Below are 16,428 nucleotides of genomic sequence, written 5' to 3' on the forward strand. Positions count from 1 at the left end.
ACATGGAAATACACTGGGAAAATTATTTCCTTTTGTGGGATTTTTGAAATAAATTCTCTTATCTTCTTGAGTGATTTTAACATATCTTTGCAGCCTCCAGAATTAAGGACAGAAATGCTGGAGGCTGGGTAGTGTGCAGAAGTGTGTATTTGCTGGTCTAGGTTTCTTTTCAATTCTTCCACTAGCTTCATAAACTTGAACAAGTCACCCCACTTATTTTTTTTTTCTTACCAGTAAAATGCGGGGATTGGAGAGAAACACTTCCGGAATAGCAGAATGAGTGATCCAGTGTAATCTCCTGATCTCACGATCCTTAGCTTACTTACATCTGCAAAACATCTACCTCCGTTTTTTGCCATGTATGATAACATTCACAGGTTCTAAGGATTGGGATCTGAATATATTTTGGGGAACCGTTATTTAGCTTACCACAACATCTGAAAATTAATGTAATATCCCATATTAATGGAATAAAAGACAAGAATCACACGATCATCTCAATGGATGCAGAAAAGCATTTGACAAAATGCAACTCTTTCATGATAAAAACACTCATCAGACTAGGAATGGAAGGGGACTTTAACAACCTGTTAAAAAAGTTGCTATGAAAAACGTATAGTTGACGTCATCTTTTTTATGGCCAAGTAATATTCCATTGTGTGTGTGTGTGTGTGTGTGTGTGTGTGTGTGTGTGTGTGTGTGTGTGTATATAGCATATCTTCTTTATCCATTCATCAAGTTGACATCTTTTCATAGTTGACATCATGAAAGACTGAATGCTTTCCCCCTAAGATGAGGAACAAGACACGATGTCTGCTCTCACCACTTCTCTTCGACATTGTGCTGAAGGTTCTAGCCAGGGTAATTAGACAAGGAAAAGAAATAAAAGGCATTCACATTGGAAAGGAGGAAGTAAACCATCTCTTTTTTCATCATCTTGTGGATAGAAAATCCTAAGTAATCCACAAAAAACGCCTATTAGAACTAATAACCGAGTTCAGGATACAAGGTCAATATACAAAAACCAGTTGTTTTTCTATACCCTAGCAATGAATAATGTGGAAATGCAACTAAGAAGCCAGTTCCACTATATTCAGTATCTTGTAATAACCTATAATGGAAAAGAATCAGAAAAGAATATATACGTACATATATTTACACATACATACACATTTATATATACATGTATAAAACTGAATCACTTTGCTGTACACCTGAAACTAACACAACATTGTGAATCAGCTATACTTCAAGAAAAGAAATAAGTTAAAACAAAAGAAACCAGTTCCATTTACAACAGCATGAAAAACACTAAGGACTCAATTTAGTGAAGAGCAGATGCAAAATAAAAACTAAAAACATCATGGAAAGGAATTAAAGAAGACCTAAGTAAATAGAAAGACATTTCATGTTTGTGGATTGGAAGACATAATAAATAGTGTTAAGATGACAACGTTCCCCAGACTGAGCTGCACATTCAGCGCAAGCCCTATCAAAATCTCAGCTCCCGAAAATGCTTTAAAATTAGTGGTGAGGGTTGCACCACTTTGTGAATGTTCCCCAAATCACTGAATCGTACACTTGAAAAGAATGAATGTTATGTTATGTGAATGATATTCAATAAAGCTGTTGTAGAAAAGAGTAAGGGGTCAGGTTCCTGTACCTTGTTTGTTGAAAAATTCTATCATGAAACAAATCGCAGTGTCGGCCTTGGTAGCCCTGGGTGGGTCTGGGAGTGGCTTCCTCCTCCGTGAGTCCCGTGTTCCGTAGTTGGATTGTGGACTGTGCTGTGTGGCGCTGTGCCCATGTCTGGCCTGTGTCAATGAATGGCTTTCAGCTGTCAGCCCTCACCCTGCAGGCACCCCGACAGGGGTCAGGCCCCAGAGGGGCAAGGAGAGGCTTTGAGAGGACGTCAGCCTGCCAGGTGGGTTGGACCTGGGCAGTTTGGAGGGCCAGCCCTCCAGATGGAGACTGTGCTGGACAGATGGCACAGGTGACACTGGGACACCTGGGCTTGCCTGATTCTCAGTCATGGTTCTGCATACGGCTGCAGCTCTGGATAGAGACCTCACAGCCCCTGGGCACTCTGGGTATCAGGAGTGTCCTGCATAGCCACCAGGGTGCAGTTATCTTTGTGGGGCTGTTTTCTCCACCTCATGAGTCTATTTCTTCTGGTGCCTTCTGAAGGCTGAGTTGACCAGAGGGAACCACAGAAATTCAGAAATTGCTCCCAAACTCTTAGCCTTGGCAGTGAGAAATTTAAAATGCTGTGTGGTTAGCACACTTTTGATTGTAAAGTGAGGATCTCCCCAAACTGAAAGCTCCAGAGGTTTAAACTGCCACAGCGACGTCTGTCACGGGGATCTGCAGATGAAATTTAAAGATGAGAAATGGAGCTCACCTTTGGAGTAGAAGGAAATTGAAGTCACACAGAATAGCTTGGTCCTTAATGATAAAGATTGCTAATAGGGGCTGTTCATTTGCTCGACAAATCCTGTTTTCATTCCTAATTGGTTGAGAGCATGGACGCTGGAGCCAGACCACCTGGGCACCACCTATGCCTCTTCGTCATCTGTAAAATGGGGGTAATTATACATCTACCTTATAGGGTTGTTGTTGGGGGGAGGCTGAATGATGTGTAAAGCACTGAGAACAGTGCCCTGCACCTCGTAATGCTCAGGAAATGTTAACTATCTTTATTATTGTGATTACTCCCTGTCACATGGACTTGGTAACGGCTGGGAGAGTGGAAGCCATCGCCGCAACACTCTGCAAGCTCAGTCTCCTCCCCCGGCCCCGAGTCCAGGCACACTCTATACATGAGTTTGCTGTGCTTCTGCACCGGGGCTAATCTGGGCCTTGCCAACGTCCCTTTCATCTGAGTCAGTTGCCCTTCATCAGTCTTGGGGTCCTAAACTCTACGGTTGGACCCAAGAATGCAGTAGAGCCCAGTACCTTCTGCCCCAAACACCACCCTCGGGCTCCCCAGGCTCCCAGAGGCTGCTCTAAGTTCCCTCTGCTTCTTCGTGCTGTGGCGTCAGGGCAAGGGAGAGTTTGGATGGACCTTAATTTGCTTTCCTGGTCTCTGCCTCTTGAGTATTCGGTTGTCCACATTGCATAGACTCTGGGGCCAAGCTGCCTGGGTTTAGATTCTGTTCTGCTGCTTCTTTTGTGTGTGAAGTCCTGAGCCTCCTTTACCTGTTTTCCATTTTCAAATGGAGATAATAACGATGCCTCTGTTCTGCTGGATCAGAGGATGGAGCGCTGCAACTTAATTAGCCATTTAGGACATTAACGTGCCAACTGTCACAGAAAGGGGCATTGTGACCCCAGAGGATCATGTCAGTTCTGAGCATCAAAACCTGAAATGAAAGAAGATGCATCCCAGGATCTATCCTTTTAAAATACTTATTTCACGATGCCACTGTAAGCTTATCTGGTTGATCTTCCCTGCTTTTTATTGAAAAAGAAAAAAGTGAAATAAAATTCAGGTTGAGGTTTCCAGCTCTGGTGGCTTCTGCTAAAAGGAGGGTTTTATTGTGCATTTTTAAGTAGACATAGGACAGAAGGGGCCTGGGGTCTCAGAGGTGCTTGGCTTACATAAACAAGAATGGTCAGGACTGTCAGCTCTGGATCCGGAGGTGGAAGGTTGGAACTTGGTGTCCTCTTAGCTGTGTGACTCGAGGCAGCTCACCGCATGGTTCTGATCCTGAGTCCTTATCTCTGAAACACGGCTTACCCTGGCAGAGCTGTTGAGAGGCCCCCTTGCAGAAGCTTTCTGAACTGTACTGGGCTGGTTAGAAGGGACGGGGTTGGCAGGGTTATTTCTTGGTTCTGGGGTGTGTGTTTGGGGGTCACGAGAGCTGCCACATTTCTGATCATTTTTCTTACTGCAGGGCATTTCATGGGCAACAACACAGTTCTTGATGTTCTGCGGCACGAAGGCTATGAGGTAGAGCACGCCCCCGCTGGACGACCCATCAACAAGTAACCTTCCTGTGCTTCTATCCCGGTCAGGAAGCAGTTAGGGGAGCTGAGAGCCGCACAGGGCTGCTTGGGCGCCAGGGTGGGCTGTGTCCTGAGAGACTCCAAGGGCCCCAGCACGGACACCAAGCGGCCACTCGGTCCCCAGCTCAGCTGGCGTCCCCTCGTGGCTGGGACTGTGTCAGACTTGGGTTGGCCGGCCAGGCACTTTGGGCAGTAGAGGCCACACTGGCCTTTCCTCAGCAGTGCTTGGGGCAGAAAGGAAGGTAAGGGGAGGATGCTCTTTGGTCCTGGGGCCCAGGAGGGGTGATTTGACTTAACGCTCAGTGCCTTTGACCTGGGCCCTTGGGAAGTTTTAGGGAGGCAGGTGGTGGAATCAGTCCTCAGGTAAGGTCAGGGGGCCTGGAGATGCTGGGAGTGTCTGTCAGACCCATCTCCGGGGCAGAAGCAAAGCCCCTTCTCTTTCTCTGAGCTGTTTCCTACCCCCAGGTCTGTTTACTTCTCATTTTTATGCAGAGTCACCCTCCTGCCCTGTGGCCCCTTCTGTAAAGAGTTCAGGAGGCCGGGATCTCCCACCCTCATCAATGCTGCTGCCCCACGCTGGCCTCCCTGCTAGTCTCTGCCCCGTGTCCAGTCCTAGTGGGCACAAGGTGGCCCTTCCTACCCACTTTGTACCAGTCTGGGCTGCCCTAACAAAATACCACAGACTGGGTGGCTTTAACAATAGAAATTTATTTTCTCATGGTTCTGGAGGCTAGACACCAAGATCAAGGTGTCGGCAGGTTTGGTTTCTCCTGAGGCCTCTCTCTTTGGCTTGCAGGTGGCCTTTTCACTGTCCCCATGTGGCCTCTCCTTGGTGTGCACACAACTCTGGTGTCTCTGTGTGTCCACACTTCCTCTTCTAAGGACACCAGTCAGACTGGATTAGGGCCCAACCTAAAAGCCTCATTTTAACTTAATCACCTCTTTAAAAGTCTTGTCTCCAAATACAGCCACATTCTGAGGTACTGGGGGTTAGAGCTCCAGCATGTGAATTTTGAGGGAACACAGTTTCGCCCACCTTCCATTCCTCTCCCACTCCCTCCAGATCGTGGTCACCAGCGCCCCCTCCTGGCAGAGCCCTCAGCTGCGGTGCGAGGACTCCAGGAGGAAAATATATGCCCTCTGCTGAGGGGACGGAGAGGGGGTCCAGCTGTGGTGCCTGCCCGATGGCTCCCTTCTCCAGGTCTCCGGGTGCCCTCTTTCTCCTCGGAAGACCCACCTTCACCTCATGTTGTCTCAGGCCAGGTCCTCCTCTATCCTGTCACTCCAGAGGTTCCTCCTTGGGAGCCCGCTTTCCATCCCAATGAGCCATGATTCTCTGGAAAACTTGACTACATCCTGGGCTTATCTCATCCCCCACCTCTCTCCATATCTTGCACTCCGTTTATCAGTAACAGCCGTTCTTCACACAGTACTTTCTAGTTTACAAAAGCCCTCACCTAAGACTTCTTCTCATTTTCCACCTTCACCAGGCCTCTGGCTTCTTCCATTAAAATCTCTCTCAGATTTGCCCCCTTTGTTCCTAAGGTCATCGCCCTCTGGTCCCTTCTCCACCTTTCTGTGGGACTAATCTTGCAAGTGTCCCTGACTCAGAAACCTTCAGGGTTTCTTGTTGTCCTCTTCCAAAGTCCAGTTTCTTCATGACGATGCCTCGGCACCCAGACCCCACCTTTTCCCAGCACGGATCTGCCTCTGATATCAGAAAACCTTTTGTCCTCGCCGCTGCCTCTCCACCTCTGCTAATGCTCTTCCTTTCCACTGTCTGCAGTCTCCCTCCACTCTTCCCCTGACTGAGAAAGCCCTGCTGCAGACCTCCATCCATCTCTCCCTCCCGTTCTCCTTCAGCTCTGGGGGGAGAGCCCAGCCCTTAGGGATTCTCTGCTTGTTTGGCGGAGAGGGTCTGTGGATCTCTCCTCACCCACTGGACCGTGTGCTCTTGGAAAGCAGGGTGGGCTGGGCCCTCTGATCACTTCTCAGCCCCTGGCCCCAGGCTGACTCTCACGGCTGCGGTTTATCACACTATCTTTGGGGTTGCCAGAGAGGGCCCCGCTTGGGAGTGTGGATGGGTGTGTGTGTGTGTGTTGCTGGTTGTTCTCAGACTCCTTAAATCTGCCTCTAACCCTGACACCTGCCCCTGGGGGAAGAGAGGTCAGGAGTCAATATTTAAAAAATCTCTCCGTGAGATTCTGACACACAATGAAAGCTGAGAACCAGTCCTGTCATTTACTGGGCTGCTCACACTTCCGGGGGGAGGAAGGAACGTTTATTGATCAATTGTCAGGTGGTAACTTGGTTCACACCGACTCTCAGTTAACCCTCAACACCAGCCTGTGGGGTGGGGGTTTCTTCTCCTTTACTGATGAAGAAACCAAAGGTGACACAACTTGTCAGAGTCAGGATACAGTTCGGACTCCTCGCCTGCACAGCCCTTTTCTTTCTGCCCTTTCTTCTCCCAGTTTTAGCTTTCCAGCCCCTTCCTCCCTGTTCATGTAGTTTCCTCTGCCAGGGATCTATTCAGTGCCCCTACCCTTAATTCTATCAGAGTCTGTGAGATCCAGTGCAAAGGCCTGGGTTCACCCTCTCCCACGATCCTGGGGAGTTTGATGTGGATGGCTGCAGCAGCTGTCCTGACTGTGTTCTGTGAGGGTAGCGTCTAAGAGTTTTCAGTGGTGCACTTCTTTCTCTACGGTGCTCCTGGGTGAGGTCATGAGAGAGCATGAGGTCCCTAAAGGAGCTCCTGTTCAGGGAGAAGAAGGGGCGAGGGACTCTGGGCCCAGAACCAGGGAGATGCCCATAGTGAAGGGGTGGGTGAGGACATAACGAGGGCACTGGCTGTGGAGGTACCTCCTTCCTTCTTCCCCTTCTCGGCAGCCACGTGATAATCCTTGAGGGATCTGGGCAGGCTGCTGTGGCTGTTGAAGAGCCTCTTTCTGAGCAGAGCCCTTATAGGGATACAGGAGGGAGGAACAGGGTTGAGGGCCACTTCAATTGTTCTAAGTAAAGAGCATTTAAACATTTTTCACTCCTCTTAAAACGCCGTAATCTTCAGTGACTTTCTAGGCAGTGGTGAGCCGTTGTTAGGCAGGTGCAGTAGTTATAAGCGGTTAAGAAAGAATCTTTTATTTCTTCCCCAGAGCTAGGGGATTTGGAGAGAGTACAATGAGGGTATGTGAGGGAGAAACAAAGGCGTCAAAGTGATCACTTTTCGAGGTGGTTTTGAGACCCCTGCCTCCCCAGCCGGCTTGAACTTTCACATTATCTGCCTTTTGTGAGGTCCCGAGCCTTAAAGGCGGGGGAGGGCATCATGCTGGGGGACCTTCCTTCAATTCCTCTTCCTTCCTCCTCTGTTTACAGAGAAGAGACCAGAAACCCGTTGTCACAGCCCGCCCCCTCTGCCGTCTTGGCTCCGGAAGCGCCTGCCCCAGAAGCTCAGGTACCGGAAGCTGGGTCTGCCGGGCCCCCACTGTTGCCGCTCCACCAGCCTCTGCCCAGAAGTTCCTACCTGCCGGGCGAGGCACGACGAAAGTTCCGGAAGAAGCGGAGGCGGCCGCAGCGGAGGCAGCGGCTCCGGCAGTTCATCGACCTGTGGGTCCGACTGGAGGAGAGGTGAGGTGGCTGGGCCGGCCTGGGCCAGCCACGAGCCCATCGCCCGGTCAGTCCTCACCCCGGAAGTGCGGGTGGGCGGCAGCCCAGGAATGAGGGTCACACTGCTTCAGGGGCGGAAGTTCAAGGCTGTGGTAGGGGGTGAGTGGCCCCACCATCACGGTGCAACCTTTCTCCTTTCTCATGGCCTGGACAGCGGTCTTCTGTCCACTCTGGTGGAGGTGAATCCAGATTAAAAGTAACTGCTTCAAGCCAGGGCCGGGGCCAGGACCCCATATTTATCTCTGTTAACGAACAGATAGGGCGGGGGGCATGGGTGGGTCTGTTAAAAGTAGTATGAGGCTGGAATAAAGGTTGAGAAGAACTTGATTTCCCAGCCCTTTCTCCACCGCAGATCAGGGAGAAGCTCATAGCTTTCCGGAGCTGGAAGCACCTCTGTAGGAATGGGCTTGTTCAGCCCTTACGTTTTGCAGGGAGCATGGTGACCACAGAATGTGCACTCGCAGAGATGCCCAGTGGGTGGATCAGAGGTGGGTAGAGGAGCCAAAGATGGGGACCCAGCCTGGTTTCTGCTGGAAGAACTACACCAGAGAGGCCTGGGATCCAGGCTACAGTTCAATTTATACCAAACTTTTTGAGTTCTTCCTATGTGCCCGCTGTTGTGTTGGTGCTGTGGCTTTGGGGGTGAACCAGACCGACACTGGCCCTGCCTTCATGGAGCTCACAGTCTGGGGAGGAAGCTGGATTTTGAGTTGATTATTCACAAGGGGAGTGTAGGGGGCTGCGGGGACGCGCGTGTGTGTGTTTGTGTGTTGGACATTACTACCTAACTTAGGGTGGCGGGTGTCAGGAAGGGCCTCCTGGAGGAAGCGACCTTTTGCTTGCTGCTGAGTAGAAGCCTGACAAAGTGAAGCCCAATGAACAGAGCTTCTGAGTCTGGATCAGGAGATGCAGGCATCTGATACCTGCATAGGTGCTTAATAATGAATGTTGAATGAATGTGTAAACAACTGAACAGGGAGGCGAGGGAGTTCCAGCAAGGGGAACAGTGCAAAAGTCTGATGTGGAGAGAGTGATCATGTTAAAGGAACCAAGATGAAGTAATTCTGGCTGGAGCCTGGGAGGTCAGTGGGAAGAGGGGTGAGGTAGGTCTAGAAGGTAAATTGGATGGAATCACTGTGAGAATCTCACGCCTGAGAGAAGTAGGGTGCCACTGAAAGGTTTGAGGCAGGCATTCCGTGTGCTGTGGGGTTTGCATTTTTAAATGGACAGAAGCTGGCAGCCAGATGTAACCTGGAGAGCACGGACAGATCCTGTTGGTGTCCATGTGCCCCATGGTGCCTGACACGGGGAGGCTCCTCAACCATCCTTCACTGATGGAGGAATACACTGACCTGTTTAGTACCTTCTCAGTCTGGGCCATTTCCTTTCAAGGTGGCCATGCAGGGATTGGGCACTTTACACCAGAGCTGAGCTGAAAGGACCAGGTGAGCCAGCGCTTGTTCTGTCTTGACCTGGGAAGGCTGCGTGGTGTTCACATGAGACCCAAGCTGGGGTAGGGGAGAGAGCCAGAGACCCGGAGAGGAATCCTCCTGGCTTGGCGGTGCCTCTCTGTGTGGTCAGGGAGGAGGGTCCCTGCTTGGCATTGCCCAGAGGCTGATAATTAGCAAGTCTGAGGAAACTAATTTTAATAATCCTTGAACCAAGAAGCAGATAGCTGGGGGAGAGTTGTTCAGTGTGCTAATCTTCGTGCCTGTATCATTTGGTTTTGTTGTAGCAGTAGTCACGAGGGCCAAGACATAGGAAATCTATTAACGTACTAAGATACATTCCTGTCTTTGGAGGAGAGAGGTGAGAAGGAGCTGTGCAGGCCTTTGGGGGCCTCGGAGTATCCAGTGGCTCTTGCTGTGCCCTGAGACTGTGTCTTTCTCTTTGCCTCCAAGTGCTGGGATCCCACAGCTCCAGGTCCCCGTTCTGGACAGGCGCATCTCCGCCAAGCTGCGGCTCCCTCGCCCTGGGCAGTCTCCCCACAGCCAGATGGTGGTCAGCAGTGCCTGCCTGTCTGTCTGGACACCTATGTTATGGGTGCTGGTGCTGGCTTTCCAAACAGAGACAACCCTCCTGTAATGACCAGAGAAGCCAAGACCTGATGCCTCGGACTTGAAGGACAGCCATTTTGTACTCCACACTGTGCTCTGGCCCTGATAGGCCCAACCCAGGAGAAGAGACTCAAAATTAAAAAGCCAGCGTTGATTCTTCTTTTCCCAAGGAATGACTTTGGGTTATCCAGCAATGCTTGGGGGAGGTGTATAGTTTTGTAACGTAATGAGCTGTATGAAAATAATTAATTGTAAGAAAATTATTAAATACTTCTTTTGTGTAGATTTTTTGCCACAGTGTGTATACCAAGCAAACAGCTCTTTTTGCTCGCATGCTCTGAATACTATCCCTGCTGCACTCCTGGGCCCACTCCTGGGTCTGCCTGCAGCCATGGACCCTGCCCCTTTCCTCCTTCCTGCTGCTCTTCTCCCCATCCTCTCCTGGTTCTGGATGCAACAGTTGGTAGGCTGTAGAACTTCTGTTCTGCTCCTGTCTATTCAAGGTCTGGTGACTAGTGTGGGTCCTGCACTCTGACAAGTGCTTTTATTATGTACAGTGTGTGAGGGTGTCTCATCCACATGCTGAAGACTGGTGGATAGGTAGGCTTTGTCAGGGGTGTTGTGCAAGAAAATGGTTTTCATCCTCTCCCCCCGTCCCTGTCCTGTGTGTTACTTAATTATTTATATGTCTTTGTGATTTCCAAATAAAGTCTTATGAAGAATCTGTATATAAAATGACTAAAAATAGAATTTCCCTAGTTGAGTCTGAAATGGGAACTTTCAGCCCTGCCCAGCTGATACCCGCCCCCCCTCCCCCTGTGGCCACCATGGTTACAGACCAGGGTCTCCCGCCTGTGGCAGAGTTTCCTTTTGGTTCTCGTGGGTCTCTGAGCAGCTCATAAAAACCCAGAGGGTCTGCCCAGGACTTGGATGGGGCCAATAAGAAGTATCTGGTTTCAGGTACCTTGATTGCCTGGGCTTACAGCTCTGTGGCCTTCCCTTCCTTTTTCCAGAGACTTTCTTGTGGGTTCATTCTTGGTCATTTCCAGGGCCAAGGAGATCTTTGAGTCCTACCAAGTGATGTGATGGCACTCAGGATCCATGTTCACCACCTTGGCTCCATTCTGTGCCCCCTGTATTGCAGGGGTAGGAGGGCTAAACTTTCCGAGATTCCCTTGCTGCTATGATCGAGAGTCTTCTAATGAGATACACTTAGTGAGATTTGGAAGGTGAAAGGGGCAGAAGACCTTTTTCTTCGGTCGTAGTGGCAGTTATGTGCAGGCTCCAGCAGACACAAGTGTGTGCAGTGGCTCTGCATGAGGCTGGTGCAGCTTCCTGCAGCGTTCTGACCTCGGATTACAGCTGCTGCGGTGCCTAATGTCAACCCTCTGACTTCTGCAGCTGTAGCCACTCCCCTGACTTAGGAGGCACCTCTTCCCTCTGATTCCTAATAGAGGTGGTGCTCCCTGCTTCTCAGTGACTTGAGTCTACAGGATTGCTGTGGCTGACCCTGTTCTTCCTGTAAGCAGGGGGCGTGGCTTTCTCCAGAGGCTCACATCCTAGCTGGGTGGTACCCAATTTTTTGGCTCATATCCGGGCCGAGGAAGCAACAGACGCGGTTGGCAGGGCTGACGCAAAATGGTTTGCAAACCACAGCGGCTGCTCCATCTCAGCACTGCTTTTGAGGTGGCAGGGGCGCCAATGCACCTGGAGGGTGACTTGGCCAGTTTTCATACAGTTTTACCCCAAAGCGGAAAATTCCTCTGCCCTTGAGTGGGAGCGACCTGCACAATCGTGAAAGACCGCAGGCTTTTCTAAGGATTGTAATCCAGCCCCACAGCATGGGGGAATGGCACCATGGGCCCAGATCTCATGTGCTGGGCCCTGAGCCTTAAACTGGTCTAGACATGGAAGAACGTAGGGCCACGAGACTGACGTGTACAGTGGGCCTTTCACATTAGCGTGAAGAGGAAGGAAGCCCATGCGGATGAGGAAGTGCTGAGGTCTGACTCGCCGCCCCTCCCCCCCCCGCCCCAGTCCCCTCCCCGCCCCGTCCCAGCCACCCCCCCCACCCACCCCCCTACCCCCGTCCCAGCCACCCCCCGCACCCACCCCCCTACCCCCGTCCCAGCCACCCCCCTTACTGATGGGAAGCTGCCTCCTGCATGGGGGAGGGGGAGCAGGCTTAAGAGGTGAGCGCTGAACTCACTGCTTTCACATCAGAGCTTGAATTACCACCAGAAAGAGAAACTCAAAACACTTTATTTTAGGTTATAAAAGAAATAAAAGCCACACTTGCTACCTTTAAGCCAGATCAGAAGTAAACCTGTTTTGCTCGCATATAAATTACGCAGACTTTTCTCCCCCATCAGGAAAGATCTCTGGCCTGGTTCTTTTTAAGCACAGAGGTGGCACCTTTTCACTCATTTAGTTGGCAGAGCAAAGCCGATCCCTTGGCAATCCAGTAATCTCTGGACCGCTTGGAGGGTAAGAGGATGGTCACCACAAAGTTGGTTGAATGACCTAGTTAAGAATACAGGGAAAAAAGGGTTGTTACTTTAAAGAATAACCCCTTAATACAAAAACCACTGTACTGGGAGTTTAGACACCCGGGCTCCAGACCTGACTTTGCCTCTAAAGAAGAAGGGCAAATAGTCCTCTACAGATTTCAGTTTTATGCTGTATAAAATGAAGATGTTAGAACAAATGATCCTTTAGGACCTGTCCAGCTTAGACCTTGTATAACCTTATAAACTATGTTTCAGGTTCTCTGCAGTTTGTTTCAGGGAGCATTGGACTAGGATTGAGGCCTGAGTTTTAATGGGATTCAGGGGATACAATTGGTAGGTTGGGCATCCATCCGTTTGTCCATCTGCTTGTCCATCCATCCATCCATCCATCCTTTGTTCCACCCAGTAGGTAGGCACTGGGGTCCTGAGATGACTCAGTGCAGTCACAGGTATGTCCCTCAGCTCTGGGACATCTGAAGTAAGAGGGCACTTTTACCATTTCTTCACTCTGTGCCTGGTTGAGGGGGGCCAGGACCAGGTTGAGAAGAGGACCCTGCCCTCAGGATGGGGTTGCTGTTTCTGGCCTTCACAGCAAACCCCATCTGTGTGGAGGTCGGGGCAGGTGGTGGTGTCCCCAGCAGAGAATGCCTACATCTCCCCTTTCCTTATCTTTGTACGTCATTCCCTGCATGGTGCCTTGGCAGGTGCTCGAATGACATTTTTTAGTACATATGCAGAATGTATATGTATAGTAACCATTAGTTTGAATTGAAATTCAAATAAGGTCCATACCTTGCAACAGTGATGTGTTGTTTAACAGGTAGTTTCCCCTCTGTTCCTTTTGCCACCCCCTTGTAATATATTTGTTGAAACAACCAGGCTATTTCTCCTGTGAGGTTTCCCAGAGTCTGGCTCTTGTTGACAGCATCCCTGTGGTGACTTTACACATGTTCCTCTATTCCTGCAAGGGTGGTTAGATCTAGAGGTGTGATCACATTCAGGGTTGAGTTTTTTTGGCAAGAATACTTCCTAGGTGGTGTGCACTTCCATCAGGAAACGCCTTGTGTCTGGTTGTCTTTCTTTGTTGGAATGTCAGCAGCAGCTGATAATTATTACTTAGAGCCATTATTTCATTAAGGTTAATAATTTTAAATTTTAGTGATGATTAAGTCTATAGAGTCCATCTGTGATTAATTTTTGTATGTGGTAGGAGATAAGGATCTAAGTTTGGTATAACCAATTGTCCCAGCATCATTTGTGGAATAATTTCCATCTTCCTGATCAATTTTAAATGATGCTGGTATTACAGGTCAAGTTCCCATATATGCACAGTGCGTTTCTGGGTGCTCTCTCCAGTACATTGGATCTGTTTATAGAATCTTGTGCCAGTGCACTGTCATTTTAATTACTACCTTTTCTTTGTTCCTTTTCCTGAAAACCACAGAGTTCCTGTTGGAATTTTAGCCAATAATAAGAAGAAAAATGACTCTATTAAAAAATGGGCAAGGGCTTCCCTGGTGGCGCAGTGGTTGAGAGTCCGCCTGCCGATGCAGGGGACACGGGTTTGTGTCCCGGTCTGGAGCGGCTGGGCCCGTGAGCCATGGCCACTGAGCCTGCGCGTCCGGAGCCTGTGCTCCGCAACGGGAGAGGAGGCCTGCGTACCATTAAAAATAAAAAAAAAAAGTACATGTCCCTACAAAAACTTGTAAATACCATTATTAATTTAAAAAATACCTTTGAATACTTTTTTAGATTTGTCATAGGAGTGGGAGGTCATGTGACACGAATGTCTATTTTAGTTCTAGTCTGTACATTACCCTTAGAGAACACCCTTTAACTGAATATTTTATTAGAAAAATAAATATCATCAGTATCTATATTCTCCATTCAAATGAGAAAGATTTTTTAGTTCTTTCTTCCTGGCTCCCCTCTCGTATTTCTGTCATCTGGAAATTTAGTTCCAAGTTATTATAAATTCATTTTTATGGTCAAACTATTAAAGATTTAACCGTGTGTGTGTGTGTGTGTGTGTGTGTGTGTGTGTGTGTGTGTTAAGTAGAGGATCAGTGGTGATTAATTTAGAGCCTTTGTATGTCCAAGACGGTCTTTATTACAACTTTTCGTTCAGATGATAATTTGGTTGCACTTGCAATTCTGGTTCAAAGTTGTTTTTCCTCAGCCCTTTGAAGAAGTTTCTCTATTTTTATATGAACTGTGGATAATGAGACATGTCTGAAGTCAATCTGATTCTCATTTTCTGGAATTTTAGTTGTAGTATATTAATGCATTTCATCTCTTTGAGAATTTTCTTTATTTCTGATGGTCTTAGGTATCACTCTGATATATCTAGGTTTCTTTTAAAATTTGTTTATTTGTTCATTGTATATTTTAAAAAATTACCCCTACCACTTTGTGAGATCTCCCAATCTGAGGACTCAACTGTTTCTTCAGTTCTGGGAAATTATCAGCCAGTTTTTCAAATATTACTGCTCTTCCATTTTTTCTCCTTTCTCCTTCCAGATTGCCTGCTAGATAAATGTTGGTGATTTTAACTCCTTCCACAGTGTCACTTAAAAATATTGCACTGTGCTGTCCTTTGAGGGATTTCCTCAGTGCATTCTCTTGTCTCACTCTCTAGCTGTCTGCATTCAATCTTCAGCTTATCTTTTTATCCAGTTCCTTTTTTTCAGGGCTGTATCTCAGTTTCAGGTCTACTAAGATTTCTCTTTTTGTAGCATGGCATTCCACTTATTTGTTTTAAAATCTCTTTTCTACGCTGAGTCTCAGTGGATTTGATCAGAGATAGATGTGTCTACTCAGTCCATCATTTTTCAATTAGAAGGCACTGCTCAATAAACTACTTTCTGGGACTTCCCTGGTGGCGCAGTGGTTTAGAATTCACCTTCCAGTGAAGGGGATGCGGTTTCGATCCCTGGTCAGGGAACTAGATCCCACGTGCATGCCGCAAATAGGAGCCCGCTGGCCACAACTAAGACCCGGCACAACCAAAATAAATAAATAAATTGAAAGACACACACACACAAAATAAACTATTTTCTACTCATCAGACTAATAGAAGCAAGTATTGGCTTTATAATATTAATCTACACTCAGCATTAAAACAAATAGAATTTACAGCATTTATACATTTGTGTGTTATAAGTGGTCTTATTTTAAGCCTGGCTAATTGGTCCAAGATCACCCTTTGTACATTACAGTTCAGCATTTGGACTTTGATGATTGTAGTTTGCATTCGGTCATTATACTGATCTTAGAACATCCTCACCTGTGGTTGAGAGTGTTCCTGCCCGGGCCCCTGTCTTATAAAGTGGGGAGTGGTAGAGTGTTGGGTTTGGCTCATAATTTTGTTGGGGTTCAAAATGCACCACAGGCAGCATTGGATTCATCTGTCCGGGCAGTGCGTCTTCTATCACCATCTCCTCATTGTCCCATCGAGAAGCATCCATGAATATCCCATGGACAAGAACACCATCCTCAGGAGAGGGCAACTGAAAGACACCCAGAAGTTCATAGGTGAGAAGAGGAGGAGGGGTCAGTTTTGTGGGCCACCTCCTAGTCCTACATCCTCACTCAATTCTAAGAACCAATCCAGAGATTCTCTTATCACTCACATTTTGGAGAGGAGAATGCCAAGGCTCCAAAAGGTGAAATAATTTGCTTTTCAGTTTGTCACCAAATCTCATACTTTTCACACTCCCACAGGCTGTCCGGTAGGGGGTACCCCTGGGAAACCCACTGATGGGCTTCAGACTCTGATATCATGACATTAGGATTTTCCCCTTCTCATGGGAAGTGGATGGACAAGAGGGCTGTGATTATCATCTGTTATTTTTAGCAAGGCCTTTCAAAGATCTGGGTGCCGTTCCAGAAGAGAGGTTATATATTGGCAATAATATTTGCAGAGTGCCTATGGAAAGTTTTTTTTTTTTTTTTATGGAAAGTTTTTTAAGGGAAATTTTGCAGGAAGCGGGACTTCCCTGGTGGTGCAGTGGTTAAGAATCTGCCTGCCAATGCAGGGGACATGGGCTCGATCCCTGGTCCGGGAAGATCCCACATGCCTCGGAGCAACTAAGCCTGCGTGCCACAACTACTGAGCCCGTGTGCCACAAGTACTGAAGCCTGCGTGCCTAGAGCCCATGCTCCGCAACAAGAGAAGCCACCACAATGAG

At 48.3% G+C, this 16,428-nt stretch overlaps 2 protein-coding genes across 2 annotated transcripts in view; one reads left to right on the plus strand and one right to left on the minus strand.

Annotated features, from left to right (window-relative positions):
* The window catches only part of TRABD2A (TraB domain containing 2A), a 54,037-nt gene extending 43,639 nt beyond the window's left edge, over positions 1-10,398 (plus strand). The window contains 3 exon segments of the mRNA XM_067703956.1: positions 3,897-3,987; positions 7,381-7,632; positions 9,573-10,398. Coding sequence (XP_067560057.1) covers positions 3,897-3,987; positions 7,381-7,632; positions 9,573-9,756 — 527 coding nt within the window. The 3' untranslated portion in view covers positions 9,757-10,398.
* A 1,682-nt stretch (positions 10,399-12,080) lies between these two features.
* The window catches only part of DNAH6 (dynein axonemal heavy chain 6), a 291,954-nt gene continuing 287,606 nt past the window's right edge, over positions 12,081-16,428 (minus strand). The window contains exons 76-77 of the mRNA XM_067703886.1: positions 15,525-15,747; positions 12,081-12,251 (exon numbers count right to left, since the gene is read on the minus strand). Of these exons, the coding sequence (XP_067559987.1) occupies positions 12,148-12,251; positions 15,525-15,747 (327 nt within the window). The 3' untranslated portion in view covers positions 12,081-12,147. The remainder of the gene's footprint in view (positions 12,252-15,524; positions 15,748-16,428) is intronic.

This window comes from Pseudorca crassidens, chromosome 14 (assembly GCF_039906515.1).
Source record: "Pseudorca crassidens isolate mPseCra1 chromosome 14, mPseCra1.hap1, whole genome shotgun sequence".
Lineage (NCBI taxonomy): Eukaryota > Metazoa > Chordata > Mammalia > Artiodactyla > Delphinidae > Pseudorca > Pseudorca crassidens.